This window comes from Delphinapterus leucas, chromosome 6, assembly GCF_059928025.1.
Source record: "Delphinapterus leucas isolate spDelLeu-1000000601 "Yukka" chromosome 6, BTC_Dleu_Yukka2, whole genome shotgun sequence".
Classification (NCBI taxonomy): domain Eukaryota; kingdom Metazoa; phylum Chordata; class Mammalia; order Artiodactyla; family Monodontidae; genus Delphinapterus; species Delphinapterus leucas.
Window position 1 is genome coordinate 16209695 of NC_143134.1, and position 18783 is coordinate 16228477.

At 42.4% G+C, this 18783-nt stretch overlaps 1 protein-coding gene across 1 annotated transcript in view; it reads left to right on the forward strand.

Moving 5' to 3' along the window:
• The window catches only part of PINX1 (PIN2 (TERF1) interacting telomerase inhibitor 1), an 82659-nt gene that overhangs the window by 9902 nt on the left and 53974 nt on the right, over window positions 1-18783 (forward strand). The window contains exons 5-6 of the mRNA XM_022594928.3: window positions 7598-7690; window positions 14020-14096. Of these exons, the coding sequence (XP_022450636.2) occupies window positions 7598-7690; window positions 14020-14096 (170 nt within the window). The remainder of the gene's footprint in view (window positions 1-7597; window positions 7691-14019; window positions 14097-18783) is intronic.

Genomic DNA, 18783 nt, shown 5'->3' on the forward strand with positions numbered 1-18783 from the left:
TATGATTTGCAAATATTTTCTCCAGTTCTGTGGGTTGTCTTTTCACTTTCTTGAGGGTATTATTTGAAGACTAAGGATACAGAAATAGATAAAAAGACTCATTCCCCCTCTGAAGAAACTTCAAATCTGGTGTGAGAGAAAGAAATGAAGTAAATACCAAAATAACTAGATCTCCCAGTTTTTTTCAGTTCCTGAATATTTGAGAGAGAGTAGCAAAGATAGGAGGGATTTATTTGAAAATTTATCCAAATCTCTTTGTTTCCTAAGCTTTTTCTTTCCCGTCAGGTATTCATAAGTTTGCATTATTGATGACTTTAGGTGGCTTCTAACACACAGGTTTGGATACTGAATGTGCTGTTGGGTTTAATAAAGTAGACACAGCTGAAGAAAGTGTAGACCATAGATTAGAAGATAGTATCCGTAATGCAGGTGTGAAAGACGAAAAGATGGAAATATGGAATAGAAGTTTAGATGGAGGATAAAGTGAGAAAATCTAATATCTAATAAAAGTTCAGTAGCACAAGAAGAGAGAGAATGGAACAGAGGCAAAATTTAAGGAGATAGGGGCTTCCCTGGTGGCGCAGTGGTTGAGAATCCGCCTGCCAATGCAGGGGACACAGGTTCAATCCCTGGTCTGGGGAGATCCCACATGCCACGGAGCAGCTAAGCCCGTGTGCCACAACTACTGAGCCTGCGCTCTAGAGCCCGTGAGCCACAACTACTGAGCCTGCGTACTGCAATTACTGAAGCCCGTGCGCCTAGAGCCCGTGCTCCACAACAAGAGAAGCCACCACAGTAAGAAGCTGCTCACCGCAACTAAGAGTAGCCCCCGCTCACTGCAACTAGAGAAAGCCCATGTGCAGCAATGAAGACCCAACACAGCCAAAAATAAATAACTAAAATAAAGTTTAAAAAAAAAGAGTTCTGACTGAATGGTACTTTGAAAAAAAAAATTTAAGGAGATAAGGGCTGAAGACTGGTGATAAAGCAAATCCACAGATTAAGAAAATTGAGAGAATCCATGCAGATTACATTAAAAGTCTCTACTCGCAAATGTAATAACAGATGTGACAACATAGCATCATGGCAGAACAGCATACACACACACACAAAAGAGAGAGAAGATTCTTAATGCAGCCAGAGGCAATATACTTATTATCTTCAAAGAAGCAACAGTCTTAACAATGGGAGCCAAAGACATTGGAGTAATATATTGAGGGAAATATAACTGGCAACCTAGACATTTACATTCAGCAAATATATCTTTCAAGAATAAATTTTCAGGCAAAAAGTTTACTATCAATAGGCCATAAATAAAGGCAATTTCCAAGGATGTACATCCTTCAGTCAGAAGGAAAGAATACTTAAAACACTATCTGTAGTATCCCCAAACTGGCAATAACCCAGATGTCCACCAACAATAGAACGGAAAAGTAGACTGCCACATTTGTAAATACAAAGAAATGAAGAATAAAGTACAGTTACATGTGAGAGTATAGGGCAGGGCTTGGCAGACTTTCCACAAAGGGCCAGATAGAGATATCCTGCAGACCGAAGCGTCTCTGTCACAACTGCTTGGCTGTTGGAGTATGAAAGCAGCAAGAGATGATATATAAACAAATGGATGTGGCCATGTTCCCATAGAACTTTATTTACAAAAGTAGGTGGTGGGCTGGATTTGGTCCACAGGCTGTAGTTTGCTTCTGGTGTCGAAGACTCTCATCAACTCAATGTTGACTGAAAGAAGTGGGACACATAACATGCAGTGTGATTCCACTTACATAGAACTTCAAATGGAATGCAGAAATATGATATTTAGGTACTAGACTTGGGTGGTAAAGTTATTTTGTTACTTTGTTAAAACAAAGTTATTTTGTTACAACTTTTGTCATAAAGTTACTCGTAGTAGAAATGAGTACTCTACTGTGAAAGTCACAACAGTGATCACCTTTGGGGAGGGGGAGGGGTTTGGGATTGAGAAGGGGCTCATGGGGAACTCCTGGGCTGTTATTCTTGTTCTGTTTCTTGACCCAGTTGGTAGTTACACAGGTATGTGAGTACATTGTGCTTTAGGCACTTTCTATGGCTATTACTCCCTCTCCCCCCAGAATGGTTAAAACCAGAACGAAAAGTAAGGGGGAGGGTGGTTATCCCCAAAATCATGGTAATGGTTACTGTTAGGACAATGGTTCTCAACCGGGGATGATTTTGCCTCCCATGGGGTATTTCACAATATCCGTGGACATTTTTGGTGATCACAACTGGGGGGATGTTACTGACATTGGTCGGGAGAGGCCGGAGATGCAGCACAGCTGTGTCTCTCCTTGCCCTGAACAAATAATTATTCAGGCCAAAATGCAGTAATTCCGAGGCTGAGAACCCCTGTTACAGAAGGAAGAGGCACAGGGGTGCAGGATGCTTCTAGATGCAGGTAGTGTTCTGTTTCTAACCCTGGAGGTGGTAACGAGGGGTTTGCTTTATAACTAATTGTACAGACTTCAAGTACTCCTACGTGTGGTGATGTTTGTGGTGATAAAAGATTCCTGAAAATTGCATGGGCCCTTTTCTGGAGGTAAAACATGGCAAGTGTAATTTATGTCATGTTAAACCTGTAATGAAGGTTAACTAAAGAGTACAGATGCAACAAGTTGAGTATCAGGAATCAACCTAGAGGCATTCACAGGTTCATTCTTTTTTTTTTTTAATAAATTTATTTTATTTTTATTTATTTATTATTTTTGGCTGTGTTGGGTCTTCATTGCTGCATGCGTGCTTTCTCTAGTTGCAGCGAGCGGGGTCTCTTTGTTGCGGTGCGCGGGCTTCTCAATGTGGTGGCTTCGCTTGTTGTGGAGCACGGGTTCTAAGCGCGCAGGCTTCAGTAGATGCGGCACGTGGTCTCAGTAGTTGTGGCTCACGGGCTCTAGAGCGCAGGCTCAGTAGTTGTGGCGCACGGGCTTAGTTGCTCTGCGGCATGTGGGATCTTCCCAGACCAGGGCTCGAACCCGTGTCCCCTGCATTGGCAGGCGGATTCTTAACCACTGCACCACCAAGGAAGCCCCACACATTCATTCTCTTTTTTTTTGGCGGTACGCGGGCCTCTCACTGTTGCGGCCTCTCCCGTTGCAGAGCACAGGTTCCGGACGCACAGGCTCAGCGGCCATGGCTCATGGGCCTAGCCGCTCTGCGGCATGTGGGATCTTCCCGGACCGGGGCACGAACCCATGTCCCCTGCATCGGCAGGCGGACTCTCAACCACTGTGCCACCAGGGAAGCCCCACACGTTCATTCTTGAACAGGGAAAATTCTCACTTTGTTTGGTATCATACTTTCTCCTTTGATGTACTGAGTTAGAGAATACTTTGTAACTTTTCAAGTGATAGGGATGCCCATAAATTATCACACCAGGATTCCATAAAAGAAGGCGCTATGAGATTCATTTTTGGAGCTGTGGAAAAGAGAAAGCAGATTTTGAGCAGTTTGCTTTTGAGATTTGACAGTGATAGCTGGAAAGTTACTTTTTTCCAATTTGATGGTATCTTGATTACTGTTTGCTAACTGAGAAATGCCATTGTAATAGCCATGAAAACCCTGGTTCGGGACAGGTCCCTTTGTGCTGATTGCCCAGGCTGAGCACAATCACCGCAGCAGGGCCTTCCTGATGGATTCCCACAAGGGTGGTCAGGGAAGTGTTGAAAGTGACCCGGGGAAGCCTGTGTTATTTGTCAGGAAGGTGGCGAGGGCATAACAGACTCCAGGTGGTGGTTCCTGTCCGTGTGCAGCCCCATCCACAGGTTCACCTGTGCAGGCTGAGTCTTTTTCTGCGTGAGCCATAGAAGTATAGTAAATCATTAACTGAGTTACTGATCTATAGGTTAACTTCCACCTCAAGACCACTAGAGGGTGCTGCACCCCTGCAGTAGGGACAGGGCTGTTCGCTCTGCCTCCGTCTCACTCAGTACAGTCCAGCCTTTAGAATAGTCCTTTAACAGAAAAGCTGGCCCGGAAATGGATCAGGAGAGCTGAGATGATTTTTCTGCCAAGTCATCTTTGGTAAATACAGTATCTTCATCCAAATGAATTTTTGGTTTTATTACTTGAATTAAAGCTGGCAAGCAGATGACACGATAACCTAGCAACATATTTTTCTGGTATAATAATATTTTTAGTTCCTTAAGATTGCTTACCAAATCAACACAGTTTGCCTTTCAACTAAACAGAAATTCTATACTATTCTCTTCATAGAATCTTGCAAAGATTATAGAAATAACCCTTATTCCTTTGTGGGACACAAAAATCTCTATATTCTTTAAAATTTCATTTTTAAAAATTATCCTATCTCAATTAGTTACTCCCAGACTCAATTCAGCTTTTTGATAGACTTATCTCATGGTTTTAAGAAATGCTTTTTACTTCTGTCAGGTATCTTGTCCCTTGTGATTTTAAATATTTTGGAAATAAACTGGGATGCTGATAACCTGTCATCCACGAAGGTGTGGTTTAGGACAGGGATCTTCAAATTTTTTTGCTCCCAGGGCTCCTGAGGGAATTTCGAAAAACAGTATACCCTATCTCACAGTTTTAGATCAACATCTATAATGTTTTTAATCACAGCTTTAAATAGTTACAAAGAATATAATATCTGCCTATTGGGAAAATTGGCATTTTAAAATAAAAGCATTCCATCAGTCCCAAATGTATCCAGTGGATGTTAAATACCAGAGCAATTTGATATCCATGGTCATCTCTTTAGAAACAGAAAAGTAAGTCCTTTAATATTCAGAGATATTATGTTTCCTACTTTCTTTTCCTCTGAAATATTTCCCTTGTATATATCCCATAATATGTTAATATATTTTTTGCTTGAACTTTGAAAAATTCATTACCCTGTCATGTTTCTCCACTACAAAACAAATACATATAAATTTTGGGTTTATTTCTCATAGCCCCAAGGCCTAAGGGTAAATACTTTTACTTTGGATTAGGTTGTCTTTATTAATTTGTAGATTATAATGCACAAAACCAGGAAATAATAAATTTTGATAAGTAATTATTAGAACAGTAAAACCTTTTTTGGAAGTGCTGGGTTTGCGGCTTTGATTAAAGGAAACCTCCATGACACCAGTACTGCGGCTTGTTCCTTATTGATCCTGGTGAGAGGAGAGCTCTGCTCTCCTTGTGTAAAGTGGGAGGAGGACGCAGGGGAGAAGCAAAGAAGGAGGACCAGATTGATGCATCCACACAGAACAGAGCAGCTTTAGGAAAGCGTGTGTGTGGACAGCCAGGTAGAAACTGCTCCCCTAGGACGTGTCCAGGCTCGGGTTTGCTTTGGAAAGGCTGTGTGCTCAGAAGGTGGCGAAGCTCCCAGGAGGTTCTCACGTCCCCAGAAGTGTGAGCGCAGCTCCGCTGGCACACAGTGTGGAGGTTAAGGATGTGTGCTCTCATGCAGATCTACCTGGGTTCCAGTTCCGTCATAGCCACCGCCTTGATGGGCCTTATTTTAGCCCTCTTGCTTCAGTGCCCTGTGAAGTCGGTTTATTAGTCTTAGCAGCTACCTTCCAGGGCGGTTGCCGAGATGGAATGCAGGATGGCACAGAAAGCTTACAGCCCAGCGCCTGGTGCTTAATAAACCTTCAGTGGGTAAAAGCCACTTCAAGCTGGTACTGTGCTTGGTAGTTTGTGTTTGGAACATCAAAATTGAGACTGTTGGGCTTCCCTGGTGGCGCAGTGGTAGAGAGTCCGCCTGCCGATGCAGGGGACACGGGATCGTGCCGCGGTCCGGGAAGATCCCACATGCCGCGGAGCGGCTGGGCCCGTGAGCCATGGCCGCTGAGTCTGCGCGTCCGGAGCCTGTGCTCCCCAATGGGAGAGGCCACAACAGTGAGAGGCCCGCGTACCGCAAAAAAAAAAAAAAAAAAAAAAAAATCGAGACTGTTATGTGCTATGTAAATTGTTTGGCCACAGAAAAGAGCAGAAAGTTTCCTGGTGGGATGTTTTTGAAAAAGTCCCAAGCTGATCTTGGGAAGTGACCGCGGAGGAGAATGTTTCAGGTTGTTGATGTGATTAAGCTGTGCTAGGCATTGTCTGAAAGCTTGAAACATCTACCTTAACATCGTTCAGAGCCTTGCTATGTAATTTACACTTTGCTTTTGAAATGACTAATTTCCTGGGAGGGATTACCCTTAGCTAATGTGTTTAATGGACATGTGCTTGTTTCACTTCACTACTATGGTGAAAATTTCCTTTTTTCTCCTTTCTCTAACCTCGTATTTATATTTCCTTATGACATAACCATAGGAGAATTCAGTCTCTTTTCTACCTGTGGTGTGCTCTTTCTGCTCCCTAAACTTGACAAATAGATAAAGATGAGGGAACACAGGCAGCTACTGAGAATCCTGTCCCTGACTCTCACCCCGGATCTACGTGCTCTGATATTTCAGGCAAAGGACCAAGACTGCTTTCTGGCTCACGTTTTCCTGTTCTGTCAAAGGAGTAACCACATGAGTTTATTCCTCAATGATTTGTTTTTGTTGTTGCTTTTGTCCTGAAAGGCGAGCCTCCAGTGAAATCTGTTGTTTGAGGCGGTGGCTCAGTGCCAGCTCTGTGCCTTCATGCTCTACCTGATTAGCATCTCTGATCTGTTTTTGATTATCATTAATCTGTCTTACCTTTATTCACTTTTTAAAAGAACTTTTTATTTGGGAACAATTATAGACTTACAGGAAATTGCAAAAATAGTAGTAGAAAGAGTCCTGAATACCATTCACCCAGTTTCCCCCAACGGTGACATCTAAGATAGCCGTAGCATAACATCAAAACTAGGAAATTGACACTCATGTTGACTATTAACTAGAGCGCAGACCTTATTCAGTTTTCACTAGCCTTCATTCGTGTGTGTGTATGTGTGTGTGTGTAGTTCTGTACAGTTTTATCACATGTATAGATTCATGTAGCCATCACCACAGTCAAGGTATAGAATTGCTTCATCACCACAAAAGAGCTGCCTCATGATGCCTTTTTGTATTTACACCCACCTTCTACCCCTCCGACCTCCAAACTCCACTTTCATCTTTGTCCCTAGAAACCTTTCATCTGTTCTCCATCTCTGTAGTTTTGTCATTTCAAGAATGTTATAGTCTAAGTGGATCATATAGTATGTAGATTGACCTTTTCATTTAAGCATAATGCCCTTGAAGTCCATCTAGGTTGTTGCACCGTATCACCAGCTCCTTCCTCTTTATTGTGGAGTAGTGTTCCCATATAAGGGAGTACCAGAATTTGCTCAGCCATTCACCCATTGAAGGAATTTTGGGTTAATTCCAGTATTTTACTATCACAGATAAAGCTATCATGAACATTCATGTGGAGGTTTTTTGTGTGAACAGAAGTTTTCATTTCTCTTCCTCCAGGATGTTATAAGCTTCTGGAGAATAGCCCTGCCAGATCCATAGTACACAGTTTAAGAATATTTCTGATCATTTTTAGAGTTCAGTAATAATAGGTCTCATAGGATTTTATTTAAATAAGACTGTGTCACTGTAAGAGAATGAGAATGGAATGCAGAGAGTTTAATGTAATGTTTTTCATGCTTTTTTAAAAGACTCCTCAGACAACAAGGAAAAGAAATCTTTCAGCCTTGAAGAGAAGTCCAAAATCTCCAAAAACCGTGTTCATTATATGAAATTCACAAAAGGTAAAATTAAGCATTTCTTTACTTGTTTGAAATCTCTGTGTTCACACTGGATTTCTTAAAGCATTTTTAGCTCTTCACCAGCATCACTTGTTTTACTTACAAAATGGGGAAGGAGGGCCGCGCTGACTGGATTGATCTAAAGCAGCGCTGACGTTTCAGCTCTTGCTGTGAGTCCCCGGGGGTCTTGTTAGGGTGCAGACGCAGACTCATTCGTTCTGAGGTGGGCCCCAGATTCGGCTTCAGACCTTTGGTAAAAAGCTGAGTGTGGAAGCTAACTTGCTGTTTAGAAGAGAAAAGGGACTTTATGTGGCTAGATCAGAAAATTTTAATTTATCGCTCAACATTTTTATTTACATTTTCCTGTTTTTCAGAGCTTAATGTTGGTGTTGAACAGCTCCTAAAATGTGCCAATTTAGAGAATTATGCGCCACGTTGAGATCTCCAGTATGAAAAATCTCACTCCCGAGTTGACTCTTCTATTACGCCACACCGTTTCTGTGTTTCATGTAGTGTTAACTTAGGTGTTCCATGGTCATTGCAAAAATAGTGTTAGAAAACATGTCTTCCTTCATCACCACCTCCCCACTCCCTTCCCAGTGCTGTACCTACACGGTCAGTCGTGGGTGCAGGTATCCTCTTTAACCACTAGGTGGCAGTCTTGTATTGGAAAGAAACCATTTAACTTAATCTCGTCAACTCCGCAGATGTTTTCCCATGGAACAGTGTTGTGTACTAAGTGTACTTTTCAGGCACAAAACGTTATTATTACATTAATATACTTAAAGCGTAAGCATGATAACTATGTTATCTAGTCACCATTTGATGGTTCGTCTATGGGAGAGTAGATGTATGTTTCTACCTCTGTATGCCAGCCAGGAAAAGCACGTGTCTTTGCTTTAGTCTCGTTGGCATGATTGGGAATTCCCTGACACCTAGAACCTGCTGAATAGCAGTGGGCACTGGGATCCTCACTACTCTAAACTGTTAGTGGTGGCTCTCATTTGGAGCCAGGACCCCAAAAGGTAGACTGGGTTTGGTTTGAGGGAGGCCTCATGGCAGAGCTGAAGGGAGGAGAGAGCCGATTGGCTTCGGGGACGCGTGCAGGGAGAGACTGGGGCTTCCCCTTCCCTGTCCCTGCAGGTATGGCTTGTCTGGCTCGTCGTGTTAACCTCTCTTCTTTCTGTCAGGGTAGAACCTTTGTCGTTCTCCCGTATGGCTTCTGAGCAGGGTTCCTCTCCACCCCGACCTGCTGCAGGACAGAAAGCAATCCTTGTTGGCCCCTCTGTCCTTGTCGGGAGAGGCTAAATGGTCCCTTCATACCCAACCCCTTAAATATCCCTCCTTCTCATTAGACCCTATAGGAAAAAAAAAAAAATAGATACAGCAGGAGGGGTGCTGAGCACAAATGAAATTAAAAGTGCGCTGTGACTTTTGGGTAGTATGGCAGCCTTTTAAGCTTTGACTTTTGAGAATAGAATCTTCTCATTTTCCTTTTGTACCTGACTACATGCATGATTTCATCTGAAGCATTTGCCGAAGCTGGGATAAACCTCTTTAATCTACTTTAATCTAATGGATGCCGGGAGTATCTCCTTTCTGTTACTAGTTAAGCCACCCCCTTGCCAGGTGACCCTATCAGCCTGCTTGGTGTGTTGTGCTTTCCTTTTCTCTCTTTTAAAATGAGGTTTGCTTATTTATTAGCCTTGTTTGGAGAGCAGGGGGCATTGGTATGTAGGGAGGGTAATTCAACATATATTGTAACAAAGGTAGCAGAGAAGATTGAGTGGAAAATAGAGGAATTGCAGATTGGGAATAAATAGGAAAGATAGAGGGAGGCAGAAATCCAGGTAGTGAGGAAAATACTCATTTACCGTCCATCTCAGCAATTCACAGTGAAAGTTAATTTTTATTTACTTATTTATTTATTTTTAATTTTATTTATTTGGCCATGCGGCACGGCATGTGGGATCTTAGTTCCCTGACCAGGGATTGAACCCATGCCCCCTGCAGTGGAAGCGCCTCCATGCTGGACCACTGGACTGCCAGGGAAGTCCCCCAAACGTTTATTTTAAAGTTCTTTAACTTACTGAAAGACATCTTTCCTTGTAGAGCAGCTGTTGTCACTGGATGTGAATGATAACCTCTCAGTTTCCTCCAAGGAGGACTATCTTAGGCCACAGGAAGCTGGATTCTGGCCATGACTGTCTCACACAAATCACTCAACCTCTTCCCCTCTTTTAGCCTCAGTTTCCATTTTTGTGAAATGAAAGATTTTTAAGTCATTGTTGAGTTCTAAAATAGGTTGTGCTTTAGAACTTAACAGAAATGATGCCGTTGTGTGGACATTTTGATGTCCACAGCATAGTGGATGATAAGGATTTTTGCCCATGGGTACGCTCGTAGTACAGTAACTAACTCACTTGTTTAATGAGGATGATTCATACTGTAACTCCATCTATGGTCCAGGAAACTAAAACATGGAAAGACGGCATTTTATTTAGCTTGGTGTGAAGAGTGAAGATAACGATTACAGTAGCAAATAGCATTGTAAAATTTGTTACTGCCTAAATATTGGCTGTAGCATTTTAGTTCTGATACATAATTATTCCTATCTCTAGTCCTAAATTTATGATTTAAATTTGACATCATTTATTACATAATTTCAAAATGTTAGTTTCATCCATATTTGTTTAAAAGCCTAACTTCAGCAGTGGTTTCTTTTAATTTGAAAAATGTTTGGCAAGGCCATATCTGCAGAGAAAAAACAATAGAGATAATATAAATTTCTCCAAAGCCGTTTTCGAGGTTTTTAATATTATACAGTGAGAAGTTGTCCAGAGAGCATTGCTTGTTGCTCCCAGTCATGTAGTGGGTGGGTGGAAGGTTGTGTACACTGTACTCGTGTGGCTTCACTGTGGTAGTTTATTCAGGCTTCTCATTCCTGTGACAATTTGTGATACTTCACTCCTTAAACAAGGAAACTACACTCAGAGTGCGTGTCCATGTGGTCGGCTCCTGGTCTGGACGCGGACTGTATAGTGTCCTGGCCCAGCTGGCCCCCTGCTGTCAGGCTCGGGTGATGGGTGTTCCGTTTCCTCTTCAGGCTCTGGCTCTTTTGACATTTAACTGTGAAGTAGCACCACTGCAGGCTTTTAAAAAGTTCCGACTGTCTTATTATTGGTTGTGAGGGTCTCACTTATTTTACCCCCTGCTCTGATTCTCTCAGGTTTCCTGATTTTCTCACATTATTACCCTTTCAGTGAAGTTTTCTTAATCTTCTGCCCTAGGCTTATTATCAGTCCTGTGTGTTTTCATTAAAAAACAAAATCAAAATATAATATTTGTTTTATCCTTCTTTTTTTTTTTTTTTTTTGCGGTACATGGGCCTCTCACTGTTGTGGCCTCTCCCGTTGCGGAGCACAGGCTCCGGACGCGCAGGCTCAGCGGCCATGGCTCACGGGCCCAGCCGCTCCGCGGCATGTGGGATCTTCCCGGACCGGGGTACGAACCCGTGTCCCCTGCATCGGCAGGCGGACTCTCAACCACTGCGCCACCAGGGAAGCCCTGTTTTATCCTTCTTGATTGGGGAATGCAAATAAATTTTCTAAGCAAGTGAAGCTACCTACGTAACCCTTCAGTGTTTTTTATTTAACAAACATATTTCTCAAACCTGCATTTCCTTACCCTTGCCCCTTTACTCTGAGTAGAAAAACTCAGTTGTTTGAGTCCTGGATATAATACAGTGCTATAATACAGTTTTCGCCTTAGCACTTGTTGGGCTCTATGTGACTTTTGTCCTTAAACTAAGAGGTTCCAAATTTCCATGATTATTAAGTTCTTACGTTTATTTTTTATCGTTTTATTTGCTTCCCATATGGACTTCTTGGTGTTGTAAGGGTGTCTGGCTGCGGTCATGTTCCTCTCTTCCAATTTGCTGCACTGATAGACAGGAACACCTGATAATCCTCATGATTAGAAAAACAGCTAAAATGATCATAAATAAACTGCTGTTCTCTGAAAGTATCAGATCATCCTTTCATGGACTTTGTTACATCAGCTTGGCTACTAGAACCTTTTTTCCTCGGTCCTTGAAATGATACGGACAGTTGAAGACTGGTAGATAAATAAACCAAATCCAGGCAGATAACATATACTTCCTATTCTGTTCAGTTTTTTGACTGTCATTTTCTCTGAGACAAGTTTATCAACAGTATTTGCTGTGATTTGACCGTCATTCAGAACTGAGGCCAATAACTTTCAAACTCATTTTTAATATGTATATTTTATTCAGAACTGGCCATAATTTTATAACATTTGTAAACTATTCAGCCAGGACCATTAACTAATAACCATTTCAACATCACTTCCATCTTCACAGTTTTATCTACCTTTAAGTTCCTTTCCATTGGTCTCTGTTAATTCTTCTCTGTGTTTTGTTTTCCAGATCAAATCCAGAGCAAGGCCTGTAACAATCCTGGTTTCTACATTTACTTAAGTGAACTTTGCTAAAGGGTAGACATTTCTGATACGAGAACCCATCACCAAAACTTTAGAAACACTTGCGCCTTCATTGGTACATTCTCTACTAGCTTGACAGCTTTCCCTTTGATTCTAGATTTGTTTTTCATCACTGCGTGTTCATATTTTGACATCCTGTTTTAGAATTGTCATCTTGCATGTACCCTCCCTTCCTTAACCCCTGCAGCATTCCTTTTAGTTCAGTTGCTGTAAAAGAGATTGTCATTTGCATTTCTTTTAGGGTATCTCTTCCATTTCAGGAGCTAGCTTAGGGATGGGTGGCTGCCACGTATTTTGAACTCAGTACAACTCCTTTTTCTGAACTAGAAACTGCCACCCGAATGTGCTCTGCCGTGCAGAATGGGTTCTGCTGAGGGCAAAGCTTGGAATAGATCTCAGACCTCATGAACGTTGTCCACTTCTCCCCACCAGTTTTATTCCCTACTTTTCTGGTTCATTTTCTGAGTTCCCATCTGGGATAGGCTTCATTTTGCTCTCGAGTAGCTTTCCTTTGGGGTCTTCTGTCTGGGTTCTACGTAATAACCAGGTAGAACCAGGAAGCTTCATTTATTTCCAGCTCAGGAAGAGAGGCGAGAGCAGCACAGAGCCACGCACGAGCCTGTCCTCCTGGCAGGAACAGGTTGCACTGACAGGACCCATGAGTCTGGTACTGCAGCCTAGGAAACTGGTTTTGGCACCTGGTTTTGTATTAAATCGAAGGGTGTTTGTTTTTTTTAATTTCATGGAGTCACTGAGCAATATCATATTTGAATGCCCCAGTGATAGTCAGTGAACTAGAACCCTTCTGGGTCATGACGGTACTTTGCCAAGTCAGTTTGCTGCAGGAAACCAAGAAGATAAGTGGGTCTGTGACAGTGGAGCTCAGGCTTCCAACGCAGAACAAAGACTCTGGTGTCTAACCCAGAGCCTCACTCCCCCGGAGCCTCAAGACTTTATATGTAGTAGTTACATTTTAGAATACATTTACTGTGAAGTTGACAAATGGGACTAGATTTGGTCCACTGCTCACAGGGTATTATTGGTAGAAGTGGAAATTCCGTAGAAGTGAATTTTAAATTAGTTGGTTTGTGGGTTTGAAATTAAGTTAAAGAGTTTAGGGTTTTTAATAAGAATCAAGGATCCTTTGGACACTGTTTTTGCCAGAAGCCATTTAATTTCCGACTCTTATTATGTATCCTTTTATTTAAAAATGATATAGCTATTACAGTAAAAAAATTTAAAGAGAAAAATCTGAAACCCTTTCACCCTAATGCAATGAATTTTATTTGCATTTACTAAAAAAATTTCGTTCATTCAATTAATTATTGAGCTTCTATGTGTCAGATGCAGTATGTTCTCATTCCTGTGCTCATGTGGGGTTTTGGAGCTACATTTCTTAGCAGCATTTTTTTTATCCTGCATTTCATAATCCTAAGCAAGTAGCTCATGTCTCCTTGAAGTAAACAGGATCTGTTTTCTAAGTGGGGAGCCCAGAGGTCCAGAAATCATACCTTGAAGGCATACCAGTAGTAGAGCTGCTGTAGAATTGAGCTTTCCTCTCGATCTCCATGCTCAGGGCAGTTTCTAACATTAAGAGAAAGTCAAGGGCTCTGGTTCACTTATTTGATTTTTAAGTGATTTTTAAATTTATTTAATTGCAGTAATCTGTGAAGGGGAAACAGAAGGTCAGTAGTTTACAAAATTGTTTATTTCTTTTCCAAAACCCATCTTGCTTTCAGGAGTTTCACGGTTTATATTTGTATTCCTTATTTTAGAAAGAATATATTACTGAAGGCGTCATGTTTTTCTAGGGAAGGATCTCTCGTCTCGGAGCCAAACAGATCTTGACTGCATTTTTGGGAAAAGACAGAATAAGAAGACTCCCGAGGTATTAAACCACATACGATTGATTTCTCAACTGTGTATAGAACTATGTATATTTATTACTCATAGTACTTTCCAGGCAAAGTTACCAAAAAAACCTTCTAGAGGCTTCATACAAAGGCTAAATGGTGTCCTCTGAATAGTAATACTTGATAGATGATATGTATTATAAGGAACTTTAAAAAGAATGTGTGTTCTCTGGGCTTTTTTCCCTCCTGGTGTGAGGACTAGACTAACCTCCGGGAAGAACGCCTGTTGCTGATGGATTCAAAGGGGCCAGCATCTCCCGGCTGCGCGAGAGAGGGAGGCGCTCGCTGCAGGCAGCCATTTTGCTCGCTTTGCTCAGACTGCGTAGCTCTCTCTGGAGCATCTATGGGGAAGACCGTCAGACTCACGCTCAGTCCTGGGCTCTTCCACTTGAAAAGCATTTTGAGACAGTGTTGGATCGGCATGGAGAATCCGGAAGGGATTTAGATGTGGTATTTCCTCCATAGTACAATATTGTTTGTTTCAAAACTAGAAGACAAGAATCGAGTGACTAAACTGCACCCTGAATGGGGTGCATCCATAATTCATGATCCTAACTATTAAATTGGGCTCTGTAATACAGCACAAAGTTCTTTGTGCCATTTCCAACTGTAAGAGACAGCCTTGGATGTCGTTTGCATATCAAAATATTAGGATTCTTAGAATGTGCATTTCTGGAGATAATGGGATAAAAATATTTAAAATTGATCTTATTGATATCTATGAAAATCTGAACTATATGGTTGCTCTCACTAGCTATGGTAACTGTCACTCAGCTAATCTGATGTGTCATACTCACGTTCCTTTATTGGTTCCTAGTCAAGGCCCTGATGATTACAGAGCAAAAAAGACGTGTTTCATTTATTTCTGACATTTCTCCAGACTGTCAGAAAATTTTCCAGGATGGTAGCTATTTGTTACTTAATATAATTTTCAAAGACTTCAGAATTACCAGTTATTGGAAATTTTGTTTGGTGACTTCCTTTGTAGGTTAGGACCAAACTCCTAGTCTTTCAGCACTTTTCTGCCCCCGCATGTGTAGCCATGAGGACAGAGGAGGGAGGCCTGGGCCCCGGGGCCTGCTGAGCGGCACTTCCTGCAGCTCTGCTGAGTTAAGTCCAGGCAGGTGGGTCATTAGGGAGGGAGCGTCCCGAGTTCAGGCTGCACTGGATGCTTCATTCACAGGAGGCTGTTGAAAAGAGCCAGGGTCATCAGACAACCCAGCTTCTGGTCACACCTCTGCTCTGCCCCTCCCTGGTTCCTGTGGGATGTGGATTAGGCCCTCTGCCTGGTTCACCAAGGACTTCTGCCCCTGGCTTATCTCAGTTTTCCCCTCCTTCCAGCGTCCTCAGTACCCTCAGGGATGCTCTCTGAGCCTCTGCTCTGCCCTAACAACCCCGCCTGGCCACACCCTGCGCCTTGACCTCAGCGCCACGCCCCTCCCTGGGTCCCCGGGGACTGTCTTTCTGTCCCAGCTCTCCCAGTCGTGCATTCCCACTGCACCGGCTTTTCTGAATCCTTGCCTTGGATTACTTGATTCTCCCTGCTGCCAGCCTTCATTGCCCCCAGCCTGCGTCCTCTCTCTCCAGCATCCTCTTTGAAATTGTACAGTTGAACAGATCGGGGAAGGAAATATTATTTATGGGCTTCTGGTAGAACTTTAAAAGAATTTATGTGGTAAGCACAGGAAAGCTTTTTGTTATAGGAGATGAGAGGTTTCTCATCCTCTGATCGCTATCTATTTGAGGGCTTACTGGTGTGGGATGCCATAAGGTTTTTCAGCACTGCGCGGTACTTGACTTTTTGGCGGTGTAGTCGTTTATGATCTGGTTAAAGCGAGCCGTTCCCCTGTATTTGAGGAGTTCCAGAAACAGTTCCCTAGTACTAGCCCAGGGAAAATCTATTTTGGTACACTTGGTGTGGAGAAGACCAACCTTGATATAATTCTGTGTTTTGTGCAAGAATGATATCCAGGCACATCGTAATCTCTCATTCTGCTGATGCATTTAAGATCCTGCTTGGTGGAGAGGCTGTGTTCTATCAAGGTGCAGCTCCTGCTCTAGAGCCGTGCTTCTCCACCACGGTTGCACAAGAATGGGCTGAGGAGCTTTACAAAAACTGCTCTTGTCAGGGTCCCACCCCAGATCAATGAAATCCAAAGTCTGGGTTAGGGTTTGGGCATCAGCACGTAAAAAAAAGAGAGAGCCCTTTTGTTTTGTTTTTTTTAATTAAAAGAAAAGATATCCTACCCAGATGATTCAGGTGTTTATTCTGCCATGTAATGAGGAGTAAGGCTTGAGAACCACTAGTAGAGGCCCTGACAGGTAACTCTGCAGGTGGAGCCTTGGCTGTAGTGTCAGGACTATTGCCTAGAGCAGGGCTTCTCAATCCTCATGTGTACACAAATCCTCTGGGACTTTTGTTAAGCTGTGGGTTCTGTTTCACAAGGGCTGGGTGGGACCTGAGATTCTGCATTTCTGAGGAGCTCCCGGGCGATGCCGCTGCCGCTGGTGGCACTGCCGCATGTGCCGCAGGGAGCGCATGGGGCCTCTGCAGTGTTTTGTTTTTTTTTTAACATCTCTATTGGAGTATAATTGCCTTACAATGGTGTGTTAGTTTCTGCTGTATAACAAAGTGAATCAGCTATACGTATACATATATCTCCGTATCTCTTCCCTCTTGCGTCTCCCTCCCTCCCACCCTCCCTATCCCACCCCTCTAGGTGGTCACAAAGCACCCAGCTGATCTCCCTGTGCTATGCGGCTGCTTCCCACTAGCTGTCTATTTTACGTTCGGTAGTGTATATATGTCCATGCCACTCTCTCGCTTCGTCCCAGTTTACCCTTCCCCCTCCCCATGTCCTCAAGTCCATTCTCTAGTAGGTCTGTGTCTTTATTCCCGTCCTGCCCCTAGGTTCTTCGTGACCTTTTCTTTTTTAGATTCCATATATATGTGTTAGCATACAGTATTTGTTTTTTCTTTCTGACTTCACTCTGTAAGATAGACTCTAGGTCCATCCACCTCACTACAAATAACTCAATTTCGTTTCTTTTATCTCTGCAGTATTTTACATTTGACACACACCTGCATGTGTATATGTACTTAAATCTAATCACATTTTTTAGGCACCAAATAAAACACCTGTCTGTAAAGCAGTCACTTTTAAATTTGTCTTTTACACACATATGGATTTTCATATATTGAGTTCGCTTTTATTGAGGCATACCTGTACCTTCGTTGTTGCTAAGTAAACCGTTGCTAAGAAACCTTAACCATGTTAATTACAACAGCCCTTCTAGCTGAGGGCTGGAGTCCTTTGATCAGATCTGTTTGAAAACACAACCTCTTTTGGCTCCAGTGTTCAGCTGGAAGGAATATTGCTTTGTTTTACTCCCTTGACCCCCATAGCAACATTGGCCTCAAGTCAATCTTTGGCATTACCGAGGCCAAGGCGCTGCTGGAGGTCAGATTCTGGAGTCTCAGAAACCATGGTGGTATGAAATGTTAAAGCGGTAGTACCTCTCTGGGTGCTTTGGATAAGGTGCTGATACTGATCCTGTCTTTGCATCTAGGTTTAAAGAACCTTGGGCGTTGTCCACATCAGGCTTGGGGAGCATCATACCTCTCACATTAAGCCCAGCCCGCTGATTTCTACAACCGCTGGCTGTTACGATAATAGAAATTACTGCTTTATTAAGCATTTGTGTGCCAGACACTGCTAGACGCTCATTTCTCTATTTAATCCTCATAACTGTCTTATGAAGTAGGCATCATTATCGACTTTTTGCAGAGGCTCGGAAAGGTCTGTTACCAGGCTCCGAAGTGGCACAGATGGGATTGAAATCCATGTCCCTCTGACTCCAAAGTCAGTGCTCTTTCCCCTGTACCACACTACTGCCAATGTTAATTAACTTTTGTTGTGTTAAAAAAAAAAAAAATCTGCATTTTAATGATCTAGTTATGATGTAGAAATTTTATTTGAGATTTTGCCAGAGACATAAATAGTTAATATTTTAACAGAACTTTGTGGAAAAATGATTCTCATTTTGCTGAAAATAATAGTTTAAGTTTCAAAACGTCACTACCTTGCCTTCAATCAGAGTTGAACTGTTAGGGGTTTGGAAGCATATTACCAAATGCCTGGGCCAGCTTTGGGAACATTTTACTTTGTCATTGGAGCTGTAGGCAGGCTGAATTAAGAACAAGCTAGCTTGAGTTCCTGGAGCATAGGTACCATGTTACTTGTGTATTTTCTGGTCTCTCAAATGAACTGAATGATCTAAATACACATACACGTACACACACATATATCCCCAAAACATTAGCAGCCCTTAATTAATACGTCATGAGGTTTTTTTGCTTTTTGTTTTTTTAAAACTTTTAATTTTGAAATAATTACAGATTCACAGGAAGTTGCAAAGATAATACAGAGGGGTTACATCTTATTAACTATCATACAAGATGAAAACTAGGAAACTGATGTTGGTGCGATCTGTGTGTAGTTCTGTGCCACGTCATCACGTTTGTGGATCCTGTAACCACTGTCGAATTCAGAGGCAGAACTGTTCCCTCACCACGAACGTCTCCCTCATGCTGGCCCCATTTATAGTCACACTCCCTCCACCACAGTTCCTCCCCCCAGCAATCACTGTTGCTAATTGAAT